This window comes from Armigeres subalbatus, chromosome 3 (genome assembly GCF_024139115.2).
Source record: "Armigeres subalbatus isolate Guangzhou_Male chromosome 3, GZ_Asu_2, whole genome shotgun sequence".
Lineage (NCBI taxonomy): Eukaryota > Metazoa > Arthropoda > Insecta > Diptera > Culicidae > Armigeres > Armigeres subalbatus.
In genome coordinates, this window is record NC_085141.1 from 348,619,037 (window position 1) to 348,639,755 (window position 20,719).

Here is a 20,719-nt window from a genome sequence, read left to right on the forward strand (position 1 = left end):
TTAGTGACTTTTGAATACAAATAGTGACTTTTTAGTGACCAGACTCAAAATAGTGACCAAGTCACTAAAAAGTGACTCGCTACCAGCCCTGCGGAGGACGTTTTGAAGAAATCCTTTCGGGAATTTACGAGGGAATTCCTGAAGTAATCTTATAGCAATTTCAAAAATAATTATTGGTGAAATTTTTGAAGGAATAACTGCCTGGGGTATTTTCGAACGAAGAAATTCTCGAAGGATTTCCTGAAGGAATTTCCGAATGAATACCTGCAGAACCTAGAATTTCAAAGATTTCTTGTGAAATTCTTGTTAAAAATCCATAGAAAATTGTTTTATGAAATTCTTTTAGAAATTTATTTCCTGGTTCGTTTCAAAAAATACTTCAGTTTTCTTTTTAATTCCTTCATAAAATCAGTAGAAAATTTTCTAGAATTGATTCGCAAATTACTCTTATAATTCATTTAGAAATTCCTATGGGAATTCCTCCACCAAATCAACCAGATTTTTTTTTCGGGAACTCCTTCACAAAGTTCCTTCTGTTACTCATTTTAAACTTGGATCCTCAACTTAGACCTGAACCTCCTTAACTCAATACCTCGGGAGACAATTGCTTTCCGGACCGAGTGGAGTTGGAGTGATATTCATACCAAACTAACTTATGAAAATGAATATTATGAAATACATATTATTAAAATTGTCAAACACCTAACTTGAGGAGAATGACCTTATTGTTAAAACCTCTATAATAAAATATAACAATAATAATCAATACCATCAACTAATGAATTCCCTTCGATATTTTTAAATCACTTGATTATAGAACACGTTTGTTATAACATATGAACTAGTTCACAAGCAATTAATAGTTTATGGTAAACCTAAATGTTTACATTCAGACTATTACGCCGCACTCAAATGTTACAATTACATTTCATTACAATTAAATTTTCTATCTGAAAGTAGAACCATAAACTATGATTTGAGAACCAAATCAGAACTCACCTTCACAGTAGTACATTCGTATATTCTCTGCAACAAATCGTCATCCGGACCACCTTCATTCTCGAACGGCCTAGTCAATCGGACGTCCTTTCCCAAACACAGTCGGCAGATTTTCTTCGAGTTGCTGAAAAACAAAAGCATGAAATGACCATCAGTTTGTAGGTATAGGTACGATTGTTTAAATAAAGCAGCGAAAACCTGTTTCTGCAAAACAGAAACAAAAAATAAAATAAAAAGAATTATAAAACCAACATCATCGATCCTGTCTGGCCTCTTCAATGGTGGTAGCAGCAACAATAAAACGAAATGAAAACAACCTCAATCGCGAACATTCCATCCGCACGGGCTATTCATTAAAAATGTGCTCTACAACGAACGTAAATGGCCATTGTTCTGCGTACTTTGCCTGAGGCTGATGACATACTGGGAGCGAAGAGAAGCGAAGCGAAGAGGTCGGTGATAAGCCAAGCGAAGTGAAGCGGCGATCAAAGCGAGCTATGACATACTGAAAGCGTTTTCGGAGTGTTGATCTCGCAACAAATACAAGTGTAAAAACACGGATTTCCTCGGATGTAGAATATTTTGCTTCTCCAAGCATATTTAGCACAAAGAGAAGAGTGTTGAGGAGATTTATAGAATGTCGCAATTGAAAACCGATTTTATTATGTGAGCGATAGATTATCACCACATACAAACAGACGTAGAGCGTAGCTATGGTAAAACTTTTTGGGCCATGTTTTATTCCTATTTTACGTTTGCTCCTATGGAAGATCCATTAATTACGTAACGGGAAATTTTCAACACGACCCCCCCCCCCCTTTTGTATGAAACATCTGAAAATTTTGCATGGATCGTCACACTTCGCCGACAACACCCCTCCCCCTTCAAGCGTTACGTAATTTATAGATGTTCTTCTTACATTTCTCTACACTGAAGTTGATTTCTCGGGAGATACGCACATCATGAAAACAACTTCCACAAAAATCGTTTTGTCTCGGCAACCTTTTTGAAAAACGGCGTAAACAAACGCAAATCCCAAAAATCCACAGAAAAAAGGGAAACCATTTCCCACCAATGGCCGGCAGATTGTTCCCGAAGTTTTAATATGCGGACATAAGCAAAAATTTCGCAAACCCGATTTTCGTTGAAATTGAAGGGCTTTTCAAGATACACGGAACGCGTAAAAATCGACTCCAGTGTAAAATCAAATATCAAAGCGATTGAACACAACAATTTCATTCGGTTCAAACGCGCATTACAGATGCGTGAAAAATCTATCATTTGAATAGTTTCCTAAATACGAGAACGATATGTAAAAAACAAGTTCAACATCCATTTGTCTGTGGTAACAGCAAAATACGTGTTTTTTTGTTTCAAAGTGTTTTTAAATGTATGGACTGCACCAGAATATTCCCAATGTTAATAAGTACCGCTACTATCATATACATCATATACATGAGTTAAAAAACCATACATATTTTAATGTTTTCATTAACCAAATTAACAAAATAAACAATGTTGCTTTCCTCTCCCGCAATACTATTCACCCACAGCCATTTTACCCAACTGCGAACGAGGGTAAACTCAAATCAACAAACATACAGAAGTGATCCTTTGCGATCTCGCGCGGCAAAGCACTCTACGAACTGCTTCCCCTCTTTGGCTACCGCTTCTCGCCTCTTCTCATCGCTTCCACTATGACAGGTATGAGCGATTTCTATATATCGCTCATTGAGGTAGCTTTCACGCGGACGCTTCGCTTCCCTCTCAACTCTTCTAATCGCTTCTCTTCTCTCCCAGTATGGCATCAGCCTGAGACTGTGCTTAACGACATACAGGTTCTCCCCTTCGACTCCGTCGCATTGGATGACGTAGGACGGTAGATTCGTTCCACCACAAGCTACACCATACGGCCGTTCGATCCGAGGAGAACAATAGATATCGTTATTTGTTCCGCCATCTCTATCACTCCCGTGCCAAATTGAATTACTACCCATTGCGCTGTGTGGCTCACTAAACTGAGGAAACTCCATATATTAGCCGTTCGTGGTGCAGCACTCGCTGCTGATAGGTCGATGATACATCAACCAACTTGGATACCAGCGCAGCCAGCAAACAGCAGGAGAAAAACAAACACAATCACGCACACACACCAGCAGAGTTACGATTCCATTCTATTCGACGACAATCTACACTTTATGTGATCCGTTGACCGATCAAGGGTGAGGTGATCGGAGGGGACGAGGATGAGACGAATGACCGGGTTCGCCAAAGCCAACAACAGTCAGTGGAACATTCGTCCATACGTGCACGCAGCTAAACTAAATAAGAGTGAATGTGGTTGTTTTACAGATGTATCTCGAATTTGGTAGCTCTTAATTGAAATGCGATAAATTAATGATTATCTGAAGCGGGCTGGAGATGATCATTATTTGAATCAATTATATTTATTTTCTTTGGAACAATCCATTACGATAGCACGGTTTAAATAAAAAATCTTTCCTTCTATTTTAGGTGGGAGACTTCAGTTTTCAAATACATACTGTGCCATACTACACTGGCGACCAGAACCTCTCACATTCGTGCCTTATACTATCGCAATTCACCTTATGACGATATGGTGATCAAAATAACAAATGCGGATTAACATCCCATCATAACAATATCAAGCAAACTCATCAAACACAAGAGTTAACCGACAAGGCTCGGTTCATAAAATCGATCTACGTCTGTGCTGGTCATCCATGCTGCCTGTTTGCTTCCCTGCCTACCACCCTCCAACTATCAATGGGTACTATCCACCATCCACGGAAGAACAGATCTTTCTTCTCGTCGGCGCAGTGTGTGGTGTGGAGAAGGCAAAACAGTGAAGCAATAACCAGTCAACAACAATAACGGCGACGTGAAGAAAAAGAAGCAGCTGAATTTTGACCGCCTTTGTGTGTTCGTCTTTTGTGTTTTGTATCTTCTCTCAATCGACACCCGCGAGCTCCCTGCCATTCCCCACTAAACGAACGATACCATCACTATATTCAGTTCCTTCAGATAGGCAGCATATTAGCAACCAATACCACGGCCATCGGAACGGAGATACGTTCTATTGCTGCTAGCGGCAAACTACTTCAACAGCAATTCGCGCTACCATGCTATCGTGCCTACTGTGACGATGCGCGGTGGAGCAGTTCCTTCCATGAGACAAGCCAAAATAAATAAATCAACAAATAATTGCTTTCAGTGCTGCTTGGATACCAGAGTCTATAATCCATTACGACTGTTATCGTTATTCCGAATCAAATAACGAATGCACCAATTTAAAATCTAATTAAAAACAACACATTATTTTAGGTAATTTCGAAGTACACACATATACAAATTTTGACCAGCTCGTTTTTACAATCATGTGCCTGTGCGACAAATGTGTTCGGCACCAATGAGGTAATCTATGCATGAGGAAGGCGATTGAATTATAAAACAAGACATCCTCCGGTAGCAATCAGTGTTCATTCCATTGATACACATAATAGGTCCTCATAATACTTATCCAGAACCAAAAGGCAATTTCAGCACTCACTTTTCCAAATTCTTTCGCACTGCTTCCGATCCTACCACCATGCTGCTGATTTCTTCTTCTACAACACAATAGACTTATCCAGAAATAATTTCACCAAACCATCATCCACGCCGCTCACGTTCTGCACTGGCACTTCATGGAATCGGTGCAATTTTCACCAACCAGGAAAAACACAAAAAAAACTGCCTATGAAACACTCGATTCAAATTCTCTGTGATGAATGATTTACTGACTGCTGCTAGCTGCTTTGAACAGCTTTTGAATGGCAATGGATTCATCTCTTGTGTTGCATGTTTTCCCATCTCTATTTAGTGCTGGTTTCATCGGTGTTGGTAGGTAGCACAGAACTACAGCAGCTTTACATTCAAATACCAGCAAACCGAACAATCGTAGCTTTCGGTGTGTTGGTTCTCTCTTTCATCACATCCCCGCACAGTGAAGTCAGCAGACTTCGCCAGAGTCTCCGTCGAAAACACAAAAGAACATCATCAATGAAGACTGCCAGCGCTCGCTCGTCGTGATGTACCTGCCGTCGATGTACCCAACAGCATAGGCGTTCTCAAGATGATTCTTTCGACGGAGCATCCCGTGTTCAATCTGTACTTGAATTAAACAATATAAGACATAAAATCTCGCGTAACATATGATTACGGCTTATAAACCAAAACCATGATTTTTGATTTTCTGGCATGAACGATTGCTTTGTAAATTATTCTTCATGTTAGTTAAAACTCCGTACTTGATATCTCTTAAGAAACACATTAATTGCTATTTTGAGTGAACGTCTCATGAACCATTTGCACCGTTGTGGTTTTTAAGTCCTTTGTTGGCGCCCTTAACTACCATGCGGAATGTTTGCTTTGGTTTTTAGGCCGTTCACTTTATATTGTTTATTTAGGAAAACTAGCTTCAAGTTATTTTAAAATGTATATTCTTACTAGGTTTTCGATATATCGCATAGCAGAACTGCTCTGGCTAACAAATCTAAACAAATCCGATGGTGTTAGTAGCTTTGAGCAAACGGCTTAAAAACCAGACGTGTTGCCGGTGATGCGAGTAAACGGCGTGATTTTTGTTTTAGCTGAAATTTTGTAGATTTTGAATGGTTTTTCAATTAATCTTGATCTGCTGTTATAATATAACCATCAACGTATAGTATTGACATGGTTTTGGCAATGAAATGAGTTTCTACTTCAATAAATGAATTAAATTAGTCATAGAAAATTTGAACCTCATTTTTCTCGGTTCAGCTTTGTTGGTTTTTCGGCCCTAATCATATGTTGCTCGAGAAATGTTTAATTTTTGGTCTAAACTCATGGATATTTTGTCTCAAAATAGGTAAAAGCGATATTTAGCATTATTTTTTTTTTTCAAGATGTTTACAAAGCCTATGTAATTCGAAAAATAAATTTAAAAAAAATGAATGTAATAGAATCGCCGATTCAGGCTACGAGCTTGATAAGGGGTTTCTTGATATTGTGTGATAAAGCTCATGAAATAGTCTGTATAGGCTATTCTTCTTCTTAAATTGCACCACATTCCAACTGAAACTTGGCCTGCTTTTCAACTTAGTATTCTATAAGCATTTCCTCAGTTATTAATTGAAAGCTTTCTATGCCCGCCATTGCATGAGTATGTATCTTGTGTGGTAAGTACAATGGATACACTATGCCCAGGGTGTCAAGAAAGTTTCCAACCCAATTGACTCCTTTGCACTTATAGTGGTGCAACTCGGCGGTGTCCCGTGCGGCATAAGGGCCGTTTGGTATAATTTACATGCGGTATCAAATGGAGGACCGTTTGGCATAGCTTGTATGCGGTTTCAAATTGAGGGCATTTAGCATAATGGTCATTTGGCATAATTGATCTATGTTATTCAATTAATGGTCATTTGCCATAAAAATTTTCAGGCGATAACAACACTTCCACACTGTCATCAAGTATTTGTTAACTTTACTCGATAGGTAGACGGTTTGACAGTGCAATATGTAGATTTGCCTTCACTCTTTGCGCAACTTTATAGGGGAAATGTTCCGATCTCCATCTCACTGTACATATATCCATCTCATCGCTAAACAAAGAAATACGGCACCAAATTCGTCGTTTTTTTTTGTCAACATGCGTGCCCACCTGCTGAAAAAAATCACAAAAATAATAAACAAACCAAATTCCTTTCCATTGCTTTGTTTTTGATGGGATGGAAATAGGAGCTATGAGATGAAGTGGCGAATCATTCCCCCATATAATAGTGTCTTGTAGGTAGCTGACTTATGACAATTTGATATAACGCATATTCGATGGAACTTTTGTGTTTTTGAAATAGAACAAATAAAACATCAAGATATGAGTACATTTCTTATCGATTGACAATTGTATATTAGATATACGAAATGAAGCCTTCTATTATATATAATTTTCAATCTCTATTGTTACCCGAAGCGTCGCGTCAACATGTGCAACATGTGCACTGCACAGGTGCTCCTCGAATAACAAAAATTAAAAAAAGTTATTCAGAAACAATAATTTAATCAATATGCATGTGGTTATATTTCCTCATGACAGGGTGGCCAGTGAATTTTGAAATTCAAATTCCCGGTTATTTCCCGGTTTTCTCCCGGTATTATGAAAAATTTCCCGGTACAAAAAAAATATATAAGTAGAAAAAAACCCACGAATTCATAAATGTTAAAAATAGAAAAAAAAATCCATATAAACAATTATACTGTAACTGCAAAATTAAATGTAGAAGAGTGATTTTTGCTGGCTAAATAATACTATTTTTTACTTAGGCCGATACAAATATTAAAAATCCACTTTGTCTCCCTCTCCCTCGGATTTTTTTGCCAAAAAATATTTTGAAGGGGCAACAAAATAAAATTCGAACAATTTTGAGGATTTTCAAAACATTCTTTAACAAATCCGAGGAGTTTTTTGATTTTTTTTTATTTTAATATTTATTTTTTTATTATTCCCCCCCTTGACCTTTCGGAGACCAGTAAGACAAAAAGTCAATTAAATATTTGTAACGGCCTTAATTAGTTTGATTTTTTATTCTTTTTATTCTATTTTATTCTTTTATTCGATAAATAAAAATTAAGCAAAGTTCAAATCAGATTTAATACAAAAAAAATCGGTGCAATCAAAGTTGATTGCTCGTGTTCCAGGTACATATAAGTAACCCAGCGTTGTTATTAATTACTAGGTCTGAAACTCTAGCCAACTTGATTGAATGGGATATCTATGGTCTTCATAATTACATGACATACTTTAGAAATTTGTAAACTCTGAAATATGATGGAATGAGTAAATGAGTCTACCAATTTTCTCATGATGTTTGAGATTACTGCACTATTTTTTACCAGGGCTGCCCAACGTACGGCCCGCGGGCCGGATCCGGCCCTTGGCTCCATTTCTTGTGGCCCGTGGCGTGTAAGACAAAATTCTTCATAACCGGCCCGAAAGATTTTCTATCAAGCTCGAAAAGCTTCTTCTTATCATTTATTAATCAATACCATAGATATTACTGATAAAAAATAAATCTATGCTAGCACAGATTCGAATAATCCAGCACGGGCCAGTTCTGTTGTTAACGATATTTTGGCAATACTGATGAAAGCTTTCCAGAACGGAGAATTTGTTAGGAAATGCATATCGGTTTTTAGCGATATCGTGTGCTCTAAACCACGGTGAAGAGTAAAAGTTCTCTCAGAAGATTTGAAAATTACGTTAAGTTCTACCCGCTCACAATCGATGAAAATATTCAATGTATAAAAAACAAGACGCAGACTGCCTTCATAAGAGGCGTTTCTGATCATCTGAAGACCGGTATAGACCTGAAGAAAGCTGTTTAGCTCTGTATGAAGGAGCTTGAACACTTCTTTGAAAGCTTTAGGCCTAACAATGACTTGAACATAGTGTCTTTACAAATGAGCACCTCGACCCTCAGGCTGTAGCCAACGCTACCAGGAATATTCCCCGTTTTGAAGCCGCTGAGCAGCCGTTCTTCGTTACCGACGATAATGTAATAACAGCTAGTAAGGAATTGAAAACTTCAATTGGATGCGGCCCGGATGGTATTCCGTCTCTTATTGTGAAACGCTGCGCTGATACGCTTGCAAAGCCGTTAGCTGCAGTATTCAACCTCTCATTGACTACCGGATTATTTCCGAACTGCTGGAAACAATCATATTTATTCCCAGTTTTCAAAAAGGATGCAAGAGGACTGTTTCAAATTACTGGGGAATAGCTGCGCTAAGCGCCATTTCTAAGCAGTTTGAGCTGATTATTCTCAAAGAATTGGTTCAAAAGTATGCACATAACATATCGAACGACCAACACGTGTTTATGCCTAATAGATCGACGACTACTAACCTAACGTGTTTCACTTCCTTTGTAATTCGACAAATGGAGAGTAGCCATCAGGTGGATGCCATTTATACAGACCTTTCCGCAGCATTCGACAAGATGAATCATCAGATCGCCATTGCGAAATTTGACAAATTAGGCATTAATAACTCCATGCTCGGTTGGCTTCAATCCTATTTAACTGGACGGAGTATGGCGGTTAAAATCGGAGATGACATTTCACTGCCCTTTCCGGTTTGTTCTGGCGTTCCACAGGGCAGCCATTTGGGTCCGTTTTAATTCCTGTTGTATATGAACGACGTTAATTTTGTGCTCAAATGCCTTAAACTATCGTATGCCGACGACATGAAGCTATATTACTCTATAAAGCATCCTCAAGATGCAATGTTTCTGCAACAACAATTCGAAGTGTTTGCTGAATGGTGCCGCATAAACCGAATGACATTAAATGTCGCAAAATGTTCTGTCATATCCTTCGGCCGCAAACATTCGCTCTTCCTATTCGACTACGCTTTGGAAGATATTCAGCTTCAACGCGAATCGACAGTCAAGGATCTCGGAGTTTTGATCGACTCGAAAATGACATTCAAGGATCATGTAGCATATATCGTTTCGAAGGCATCTTCACAACTAGGCTTCCTGTTTCGCTTTGCCAAGAAATTCCGGGATGTGTACTGTCTGAAATCACTGTTTTGTGCAACCGTTCGCCCAATCTTGGAGTACTCATCAGTTGTCTGGGCTCCGTATTACCAAAACGAAGCTCAGCGCATCGAAGCTATCCAGAGAAAATTCGTGCGCTTCGCTCTGCGACATCTAAGGTGGAGAGATCCGCTCAACCTACCAAGCTACAGTAGCCGTTGTCAACTTATTAACCTCGACTCTCTTGATGCAAGGCGTAACGTGGCTAAGGCCTGCTTCATCGGTGATCTTCTACAAGGAAACATTGACTGCCCTACGTTGCTCAGCTTGCTGGACATCAACACTCGCCGCCGTAATCTCCGATCGCACTCGTTCATCAATCTCCCTGCAGCCAGAACTAACTATGGACTACATGAGCCGGTCCGAAGCATGTCCCGCTTATTCAATACGTGTTATTCTGTGTTTGATTTTAATGTGTCGCGAGAAACAAATAAGTGTAATTTTCAGTATATTTTTCGCTCTTGACTATAAGCTAACGTATGTACGTAGTTAATGTATTTATTTTAAGATAGCGGTCATTGGGGTGTCTATTTCACCTGTTGACAATAAATAAATAATAATAATAACATAGAACTGCAAGTCAGGGATCAACACGTCGAACTTTTATTATTCAACATAAAAACTATTGGAACAAAATTAAAACAATTCGGCACAATTTATTGTAGAAATCAGAAACTTTTTTCTAATCCTGTAGAAAACAGTTCATGCAAATCTGTTAAATATGCTGTTTAACTCGAATCCAGACATTTTCAGACCTATTTGCTAATTTTTGAGAACACAGTTCCTTAACACCTTTTACTGATGTGAATAATGTACCTGAAATATTTCAAATGGAGATAATTGACCTTCAATGCAACAACGAGCTCAAATCTAAATTTTAGAAAGACACATCTCTTGTAAGATATTTTCTCTCTTCAGAAGTACATATATGTATGAACAACTCTTATCAAGAATGAAAGCAGTAAAAAGTAATTGTTAATCTTCATCTGCTTACAAAATTTGATCACCGATTGTGAAATCAATATGCATCGAGTATTGGAAAAAAAATCCAACAATTCCATGACCTGTTATGTAAAACGAAAGAGAAAATAAGCACAATTAAAAAAAAATCAAACGCTTTAATATCGTGCTTAGTTTTTCTTTTAAAAAAATTAGCCATTCTGCAAACTAAACCCCATTCTGAAAAAAAAACTCACTTTGGGTATTTTTAAAATGTATAAAAAATATGTACCGAATATTTCCTGGCCCGCCAGCAAATGGCTATTCTGAAAATTCTGAAAAAAAAACTCACTTTGGGTATTTTTAAAATGTATAAAAAATATGTACCGAATGTTTCCTGGCCCGCCAGCAAATGGCTATTCTGAAAATTGGCCTGAAAAGGTTGGGTAGGCCTGTTTTACAAAGAGACAAATGCAGATTTGAAAATTTTCCCGGTGGTTATTAAATTTGAAAATTGGCTTGAAAAGGTTGGGTAGGCCTGTTTTACAAAGAGACAAATGCAGATTTGAAAATTTTCCCGGTGGTTATTAAATTTCCCGCATATTTCCCGACATTTTCCCGGTGATTTTCAATTCCCGGTTTTTTCCCGGTTCTCCCGGTTTTCCCGATTCGCTGGTCACCAATGTACGTCTATCATTTGTAGTTTGTGGTTTTTGGTACGATCCTTTACACTATAGATAGTGGAATATATAGATGAGCGAAGATAAATCCTCTGTCTCCAAACGAACTGTCAAACGTGTCTCCAAACGAGCATGACGTCACTATTTCAATGGAAACGTTAAGGGCTGTGACGTCATATGCGCGTGTGCACGGGCAAAAAAATCGACTCTGCCATGCTTTCGCTCATCTATAGATTCTACTATCTATACTTTACACTATCATGTAAACCAATAACATTGCCAGGTTGAACAAAAAACGGCAGCAACGCGGAAAAATCTGCCCAAAACGCTTTGACCATACAGTCACTCTCAAAATTGAGCGTACAGTATGGATTAGTTCACTACATTCGAAAATTTCAAAGGAAATTAAATGGTTGGCTCGGTTGTTTTCAATGCATTTCAATATTCATCTCTTCCTTCAATGTATGCGTACATAAAATTGTTGAAATTTTTTCTCCAAAGTTCATTTATTTGAAAATAATCTCAAAATACGCCTATAAGATGTGACAAAATTGAGCGTACACCTATTTTTTTTCTATAAAATTTCTTATTATAAACTGTAACCTTTTCCAAAGTTTTCAAACTTATTTTCAAAAATTTGATGAACTTTTAATTTGAAAATAAATAGATATGTATTTAAAAGTAAATTTCCTCATGCAATATAATGATTTTTATTATATAAAAAACGTTCAATTTAAATCTAAATCAACGGAATTCGTTCACAAATCATATGAAGTAGATGGACTTAACATTGCTCCACTGTAATCCACACCAAAATCCAACTGCTCGAAACAACGAAGCGCGCAAAGATCCGAACACGATGATCGTTTGATGGGGTGGACGAACCGAACGGACGACTCAACCCGACCAGCGCCCACTGAGCTATAAAAGCCCCATCCCAAGGGAAAAAGCTCTCTTGATCCTGGGATAGCGTGAAGAATAGTTCGACGAAGTTAATTTTGCAAGTTTTAAAGTGCTAATAGTTAAAGAGCTTGGCTCGCACATTATCGCGTTTTTGAGAAGTGGAGCTAAACGTTAAGGAGCAACGACTCGCTCAGCTCAAGTGTACGCTTTAGTATCGCGTGTGATTAGTGATCCACGAACAAAAGTGAATACCGTGGTGATATAATCACATCGGTAAGTGGCACCACCCACGTGGTGCAACGCCTCCCAGAAGGTCGAACGGGACTGTACGTCACCAAACAGTTCCCCAAGTCCGTGTCAGAATAATTTCTCACGGTGAAGCCCGTCGGTAGTTGAAACCGACATCGCAAAGCTGGTTCCTGAGTTCGGTCAAGCTAGATCCCATCCCTCCGGCAGAACGCGCCGGTACTCCGGCCCCCACAACGTCGCCGCCCCATCGCAACAGTGAGTTTGTAGAGCAGTGAAGTGTACTCTTCCCAAAATTAGTCCTTTTAATAAATGCGCTTGATAAAACCCCTAGTAACAAATTACCTTGTGTCGCGAACATTATTTGCATGCATCAAACGTTTGATTTTCAGGTTGAGAACAGATAAAAAAGAGGTAAGTCTTCCTTAGTGCGGTATTGTGCCGGCCCTGAGATCCCCAAGAGGTGAGCTGGCTCGGGACGTACGGACGTCCATGCCACAGACGCATGGGCGTCGTTGGTAGTAACAATTGGCGATCCTCGTAAAAAAAAAATTGATCTTAAATTGTGCGGCCATACCACACAATTTAACCGCACTAGGGGAGACACACTCTGAACTCCTCTGAGTTTGTCGTGATTAGACCAATATTTCATTTCGATTTTGATAGCGTGTGGAGTGACAGAAAATTCGTTTGATCTTTTGCGAAACGGCAAAAAAGAAGCTACCGACGGTGGCAAGCCAGACAAACATCTATTGTGTTCTGGTATAGCGTGATACTCAAAAAAAGATAGATCACTTGGCTCGATGCGAATGCCCATCCATCCATTCTTTACAGCGATACGTGCTCTAGTTTAGATCGATTGTGCGAGGTAAAATATTTTTGATTCTGCTTTGGTGCGTTTCAAGGTCTCTGATTGTATTATTAGCAACTTGATAATTCCTTTTTGCAACAATTTCGCTCGTAATGGATACTGTAGATAGCAGTCCAATCACTTGTGTAGAGGACTTGGAGGCACATTTTTGTGAGCTCCGAGTCGACTTTTCGAATGAAGATGAGCTCGATTACGAGTTGCAGATTAGAGGAATAGTGTGTGAAGAAGGCGCGCAAATGGCTAGAAAGCGTGGCAACCTTAGAGAAGCTTTGAAAAAAGAGAAGGAATCACGCGTACCTGTTCAGGTTAAATACGAATTAAATCCAGCAAGCGACTTCGAATGTTGTGTAGATAAATATCATCAGATTCTTGACAGTTTGGTTGGCGCGAAAACTGCTCCACCTCGTTGCCACTCAACGTTGCTGCATTTAGGGGTTAGAGTAGGTAGGCTTATGCCGCACGTTGAGATAACACAGCGTGACACGTTGCAAGTATATCTCGATAAAATTATCGAGCTGTTGAATTATTTCTTTTATCAAAAGCGTAATAGACAAAGGGAAGCTAGCGAAGATGACGAGATGATTTTGCCTGAATTATTACAGTTTCCGAACACTCAATCAGTCGGATTTCCAGTTCCAACTACTACATCTAGTTCCGATAATGATTACAGAGAGAATAGCGACGGATTGTTGAATCCAGAAGACGTTGATATGATTCAGTGTTTACAGAGATTAGGTTGCCTTGATCCCACGAATACTTCAGGTAATCAAAAGAAAGATATTTTGAATGCAATGTTGAGTTTTGAACACGAACTGTATCTTTTGCGTAGGTTTAAGCAGTCTTCACAGGCAAGAAGTGCTAATATTATTCTCACCACACCCGTCGTTACACAAACTGTTAATGTAACCTCAATATCTAAATCGCGATTATCGAATCCGTCTACAGCGGTGGTTAACACAGTGGCTTTTCCTAGAATGACTACATCGATTAGTAGCACCACGCCACCGGTAGTAAGCTCGGTTTATCAACCTAGTTCAGTGTGCACAATTCCAAACGTTTCGATTCCGTATTCAATGCCCCACTATGGTGGTGGATGTCCTCCGGTATCAATGCCTTTTGGTTATCCCACACCGTATTCAAGTACTTTGCCTGAATTGAACTCAGGGTGGTATCCAAACTTTTATGGAACCAATCGACTAGAATATTACAATTATCCACCAATCTCATATTATGCTCCTCATGTTCCATATTCGCAAACAATTCCGATCGTCTCTTCGACACCGCCGGCGACAATCACACCATCAGTTGCAAATCTTAACCCCATCGCTTCATCGTCAGCGAGGCTACATGCAGCACCGACTCCCATACAATCATCTCTCTTATCGACGGTTCAACCACATGCGTCGTACAGTCACAAATCGTTGCCTGTATCCAAATGGAAATTAGACAAATACGCAGGGACTGACCAGGGCAGTGGATTGAATGAGTTTTTGGTGTTAGTTCAACAGCTTTCGCTCGCTGAAAGGATTTCAGCACAAGAACTTTTTGATTCAGCTTTCCACCTGTTCACGGGTCCGGCGTTGAATTGGTTTATGTCGATGAGTTCCCAGGGACTTTTGAACGACTGGGATCACATGGTTGAGGAATTAAGAAAGTCATTCGTGCATCCAGAGTTAGATTCTCTAGTGCGTTCGAAGGTATACCAACGTCGCCAACAAAGGAACGAATCGTTCCAAGACTATTATTATGATATGGAGAAATATTTTCGTTCAATGACAGCTCAGATGACCGAATCTGAAAAGCTGGACGTAGTTAAGCGTAATATGCGAGGAGATTATAAAAAGTATTTATTGTGGAAGCCTATCGCAAATCTTCAACAACTCGTTGAAGCTGGGCGACAGATAGATGCTTCGAATTTTCGCTTTACAACAAAATGTTCGGTTCGGAAAAATCCGCGAATGTTGTAAATGAAATTAAATCTAGCAAACAGGAAACTAAACCACCGAGCTCTCGACCAAACAATAAGAAATGGTTTGATAATTCAAAATCAAAACCGAGCAATAAAAGCTATACCAAACCGGTAAAGGAACAATCGAAACCCCAACAAAATCCAAAAAAGTTTCCCTTGAATGATTCTGCATTTAAGCCAGAAGTGGGGAAAGAGAATCCTCAAGAGGGGAATCATAACAATATTCGATCCTTAGACAGTCTCATTGCGGCTCATAAACCCCCTCAAATGGATCAATGTATATATTGTCGGTTCACTAACCACACTGTCGATCAGTGCAGATCAAGCAAAGGTTTATTCTGCCGAATGTGTGGGTTTAAAGGATTTGACACTCAAAATTGTCCGTTCTGTTTAAAAAACGGATTCCAGACGGCCAAAAGTCGCAGGTCGTCGACGTCCTCCGCGTAAATTCGTTTGCAAATTCAGTTACTCCTTATGATTTCTGGGAACCAACTCAAGATGATATGTATTCTAGAGAAAAACCAGAAGCACAGGTCATAACGACCTGCCATCCAAATGATAATCGACCGTATGCCAAGATTAAGTTATATGGTCTTATTACGAAAGGATTATTAGATTCTGGAAGCAATAAAACACTAATTAGCGATCGAGTCTATCAAACCCTAAACAAGCCTAGATTGCATACATTAAGAACCCCGATAGATTTACGATCTGCTAATGGTACACAATTAAATGTACTAGGGAAATTGTACATACCCATTTCATTCGACAACCAAGTTCGTATAATTTCTATTCTTGTTATCGAAAATTTAGCCTTGGATTGCATCCTCGGAATGGACTTTTGGAGGAGATTTGGAATATCCCCGTCCATTAAGAGATGCGCCATGATAGAAGATGCACGGAACTCTATTCCTGAAGAGTCAAAATCATCATTGACGGAGACCGAGAAGAAACAACTAGAAAAAGTAAAACAACTTTTTAAAGTGGCGGTACCCGATGAAATATCATCAACCCCGTTAATAACCCACCAAATTGAAATATTAGATGAGTGGAAGAAAAATCCAGCAGTTCGACAGTACCCTTACACGGTATCGCCGAAGGTACAACAAAAAGTGTCAGAAGAACTGGATCGTATGCTTAGAATTGGTATCATAGAACGATGTCATTCAGATTGGTCTCTTAATGTAGTCCCCGTAATCAAACCCACGGGAAAAGTACGCTTATGTCTTGACGCTCGCAAGATAAATGAGCGCACCGTTCGGGATGCGTACCCGTTACCACACCCCGGTAGGATCTTGGGACAATTACCTAAAGCTAAATATCTTAGCACTATCGACCTCTCTGAAGCTTTCTTACAGATTCCACTTGAAACTTCCTCACGCCGTTACACCGCCTTCAGTGTACAAGGAAGAGGGATGTTTCAGTTTACCCGCCTTCCCTTCGGCCTGGTCAATAGTCCGGCGACACTGTCCCGTCTTATGGACCAAGTTTTAGGGCACGGGGAACTGGAACCCCGAATTTTTGTGTATTTAGATGACATAGTCATTGTGAGCGAAACATTTGAAGAGCATGTCAAGTTGCTCAAAGATGTCGCATGCCGCCTACGAGCAGCAAACTTAGCAATAAATTTAGAAAAATCTAAATTTGGCGTCAACGAATTGCCCTTTTTGGGTTATTTATTATCCACTCAAGGATTGAGACCGAACCCCGAGAAAATAAAAGCTGTTGTTGACTATGAGCGCCCGACAACAATTACGAAGCTACGAAGATTTTTAGGGATGAGTAACTACTATCGTAGATTTATTCAAGATTTTAGTGGTACTACAGCCCCACTGACTGAGCTATTGAAAACCAAAAGTAAAGTTTTGGGATGGAATGAGCAGGCTGAAGATGCTTTTTGTAGCATCAAAGAGAAGCTCATATCCGCTCCCATTCTTGTGTGCCCAGACTTCTCTAAAGAGTTCAGCATTCAAACAGACGCAAGCGATGTTGCTATCGCTGGCATCCTTACACAAGAGCATGATGGCTCAGAACGAGTCATCGCTTATTTCTCCCATAAGCTCTCTACCCCACAGCGCAACTATCACGCTTGTGAGAAAGAGACGTTAGCGGCGTTGATGGCTATCGAAGCATTTCGAGGGTATATCGAAGGAGCCCACTTTACTTTGATAACCGATTCGTCGGCTCTAACACATATTATGACCACCAAGTGGAAAACAGCTTCTCGTTGCAGCCGTTGGTGTTTAACATTACAGCAATATGATATGACCATTTTGCACCGCAAAGGAAAAGATCACGTAGTTCCAGATGCTTTATCTAGGAGCATAGCTGTTGTTCAGACTCGTTCCGCTTCGGCATGGTACGATAGAACATTAGAAGAGGTCAAAAACAACCCTGACAATTACGTTGATTTCAAAGTTGAGGATGGAATACTCTTTAAATTTGTTTCCACCCCAAATTTGCCCTATGACCATAGATACGAGTGGAAAATCGTACCACCCGATATGGATCGGGAAAGCATAATACGGGACAACCATGATGGATCAATGCATCTTGGCGTTGACAAGACGGTTGATCGCATAAGACAGCGTTACTTCTGGCCCAGATTAGCTGCCGAAGTACGCGAGTATATACAAGCATGTACAACGTGCAAGGAGGTCAAAGGTGCAACTGTACCAGTAGTGCCTCTTATGGGTGATCAAAGGATAACCAAGCATCCATGGCAGATAATAGCGGTGGATTTTATTGGCCCTCTTCCCCGCAGTAAGAAGGGACACCAACATATTCTAGTAGCACTAGATCTATTTAGTAAGTGGATTATGTTAACCCCTGTACGCAAAATCGATAGTAGCGCCTTGTGTACTATTTTGCGAGATCAGTGGTTCTTTAGGAACTCGACGCCTGAAGTAGTAATAAGCGATAACGCATCATGCTTCCTATCCAAAGAGTTTAAAACTCTTCTTGATCGTTATAATATACGGCACTGGTTAAATGCCAAATACCACTGCCAAGCCAACCCCGTAGAAAGAGTTAATAGAACGGTAAATGCGGCAATTAGAACTTACGTTAAATACGATCAAAGAGATTGGGATTTAAAACTATCAGAAATAGAAACGATTCTGAATTCATCGGTTCATTCAGTAACCAAGATGACCCCATTTTTCATCACCCATGGTCATGAACTGTTCGTCCGTGGCTCCGACCATAAGGATCTAGCGAACGAACAAGACCAAACCCTGGAACAGCGATCCGATAATCAACGGAAACTGTTTGATAAAATTTATGAGGTTGTAGAGAAAAACCTTAAAGATGCCCACGAAGTCGGAAAGCATAGGTATAATCTTCGGCATAGAGTGCATGCTAAAAGTTACGAAGTAGGACAAAACGTCTACTATCGTAATATGAAGCAATCCAGTGCATTTCAAAATTACAATGCTAAATATGGTTCGATGTATCTTCCCGCACGAATCAAGTCCAAGTTAGGATCTTCTGCTTATGAGATCGAAGATTCTAAAGGAAAATCTTTAGGGATCTGGCATGCATCGCATTTAAAACCACCCTAGAATGAATTTTCCATTGACCAATAACGTTTCCATTAATATAGGATAAAATACAAGCATCTCACTGAATAACTGAATCATCGCGTTCTTTGTAAACAAATCAGTACGTCAATCTCAGGTATACGGATCGATACTCTTTGTCGTTTGCTAGAAGAAAGAAGAATAGTCAAAAGGAGTAGTCAGTTCGAATCGTGTCACGATTTCCGTGTAAAACAACAAAATTATCTCTATTTTTCCTCACGAGCTGGAAAACTCAGCTGTTTTGTTGTTGAATCTCGAATACGATAGAATAGTTGTCATCGTTATGAGCTAATTAGTCCAGAATTCGAACACACATATTGGCTCACATCTCTAGCACGTGACCAGCCGTCCGAAAGTTGCACACAATCCAAGATTATGTATTTACTGGCATAGTGAAAACTGTGTCTGGCGCCTAATAATAATAATTAATTACGATAACTTTTTCCAAACTTAATTGAATATTTTATTAAGTTTTGCCTCTAGACAATTGCGTCTTAGGTTTCAATATGATTAGAATAGAGATAGGGTTAGTTTAGTATTAGGGATTGTAAATATTAAATACAGGGTACAGATAGTAGTGAGCCTGGTACCATATTGAGCGACTGAGAAAGAATGATAGAAGATGAATGAAAATGTAGAGGGTACCCGCTTGAAAGATTGGTGAATGAAAGTATGAATGCGAATCAGTATCATTGGAACGCCCCAATACTTGTTTTTCCTCACTATATGAGGGAGTCCTAGAATCAAAAGGGGGTGATTGGGAGAGCCGTATCTCACAAAAGAATAAATGAATGGAAACCGAATCACATCTATTGATGATTTAAAAACAGATGAGTATCACAAATAACCTCAAAACGATAGTATGATATTAATTTAACGGATCTGAATAGACTGTCCGAAACGTGTTACCACTAAAGAAGTTGGTATTGAACTAACTGACAAGAAAAAAAATTATCCTTATAATGTAATTTTTTTAAACGAAGAGGAGGACATTGTAACCTTTTCCAAAGTTTTCAAACTTATTTTCAAAAATTTGATGAACTTTTAATTTGAAAATAAATAGATATGTATTTAAAAGTAAATTTCCTCATGCAATATAATGATTTTTATTATATAAAAAACGTTCAATTTAAATCTAAATCAACGGAATTCGTTCACGAATCATATGAAGTAGATGGACTTAACATTGCTCCACTGTAATCCACACCAAAATCCAACTGCTCGAAACAACGAAGCGCGCAAAGATCCGAACACGATGATCGTTTGATGGGGTGGACGAACCGAACGGACGACTCAACCCGACCAGCGCCCACTGAGCTATAAAAGCCCCATCCCAAGGGAAAAAGCTCTCTTGATCCTGGGATAGCGTGAAGAATAGTTCGACGAAGTTAATTTTGCAAGTTTTAAAGTGCTAATAGTTAAAGAGCTTGGCTCGCACATTATCGCGTTTTTGAGAAGTGGAGCTAAACGTTAAGGAGCAACGACTCGCTCAGCTCAAGTGTACGCTTTAGTATCGCGTGTGATTAGTGATCCACGAACAAAAGTGAATACCGTGGTGATATAATCACATCGGTAAGTGGCACCACCCACGTGGTGCAACGCCTCCCAGAAGGTCGAACGGGACTGTACGTCACCAAACAGTTCCCCAAGTCCGTGTCAGAATAATTTCTCACGGTGAAGCCCGTCGGTAGTTGAAACCGACATCGCAAAGCTGGTTCCTGAGTTCGGTCAAGCTAGATCCCATCCCTTCCGGCAGAACGCGCCGGTACTCCGGCCCCCACAACGTCGCCGCCCCATCGCAACAGTGAGTTTGTAGAGCAGTGAAGTGTACTCTTCCCAAAATTAGTCCTTTTAATAAATGCGCTTGATAAAACCCCTAGTAACAAATTACCTTGT

The 20,719-nt window shown here is 39.5% G+C and overlaps 1 protein-coding gene across 5 annotated transcripts in view; it reads right to left on the minus strand.

The window, feature by feature from the left end:
• Positions 1 to 20,719, minus strand: part of LOC134226001 (zinc finger protein 791-like) — a 64,553-nt gene that overhangs the window by 28,160 nt on the left and 15,674 nt on the right. For 2 of the 5 annotated variants that reach the window (XM_062706504.1, XM_062706503.1), the window contains exon 2: positions 1,000 to 1,123. In XM_062706504.1, coding sequence (XP_062562488.1) covers positions 1,000 to 1,123 — 124 coding nt within the window. Of the gene's footprint in view, positions 1 to 999; positions 1,124 to 1,251; positions 1,406 to 2,811; positions 3,242 to 4,570; positions 4,949 to 20,719 lie in introns of those variants that run through there. The other 3 variants (XM_062706506.1, XM_062706505.1, XM_062706507.1) reach the window with 3 other exon arrangements.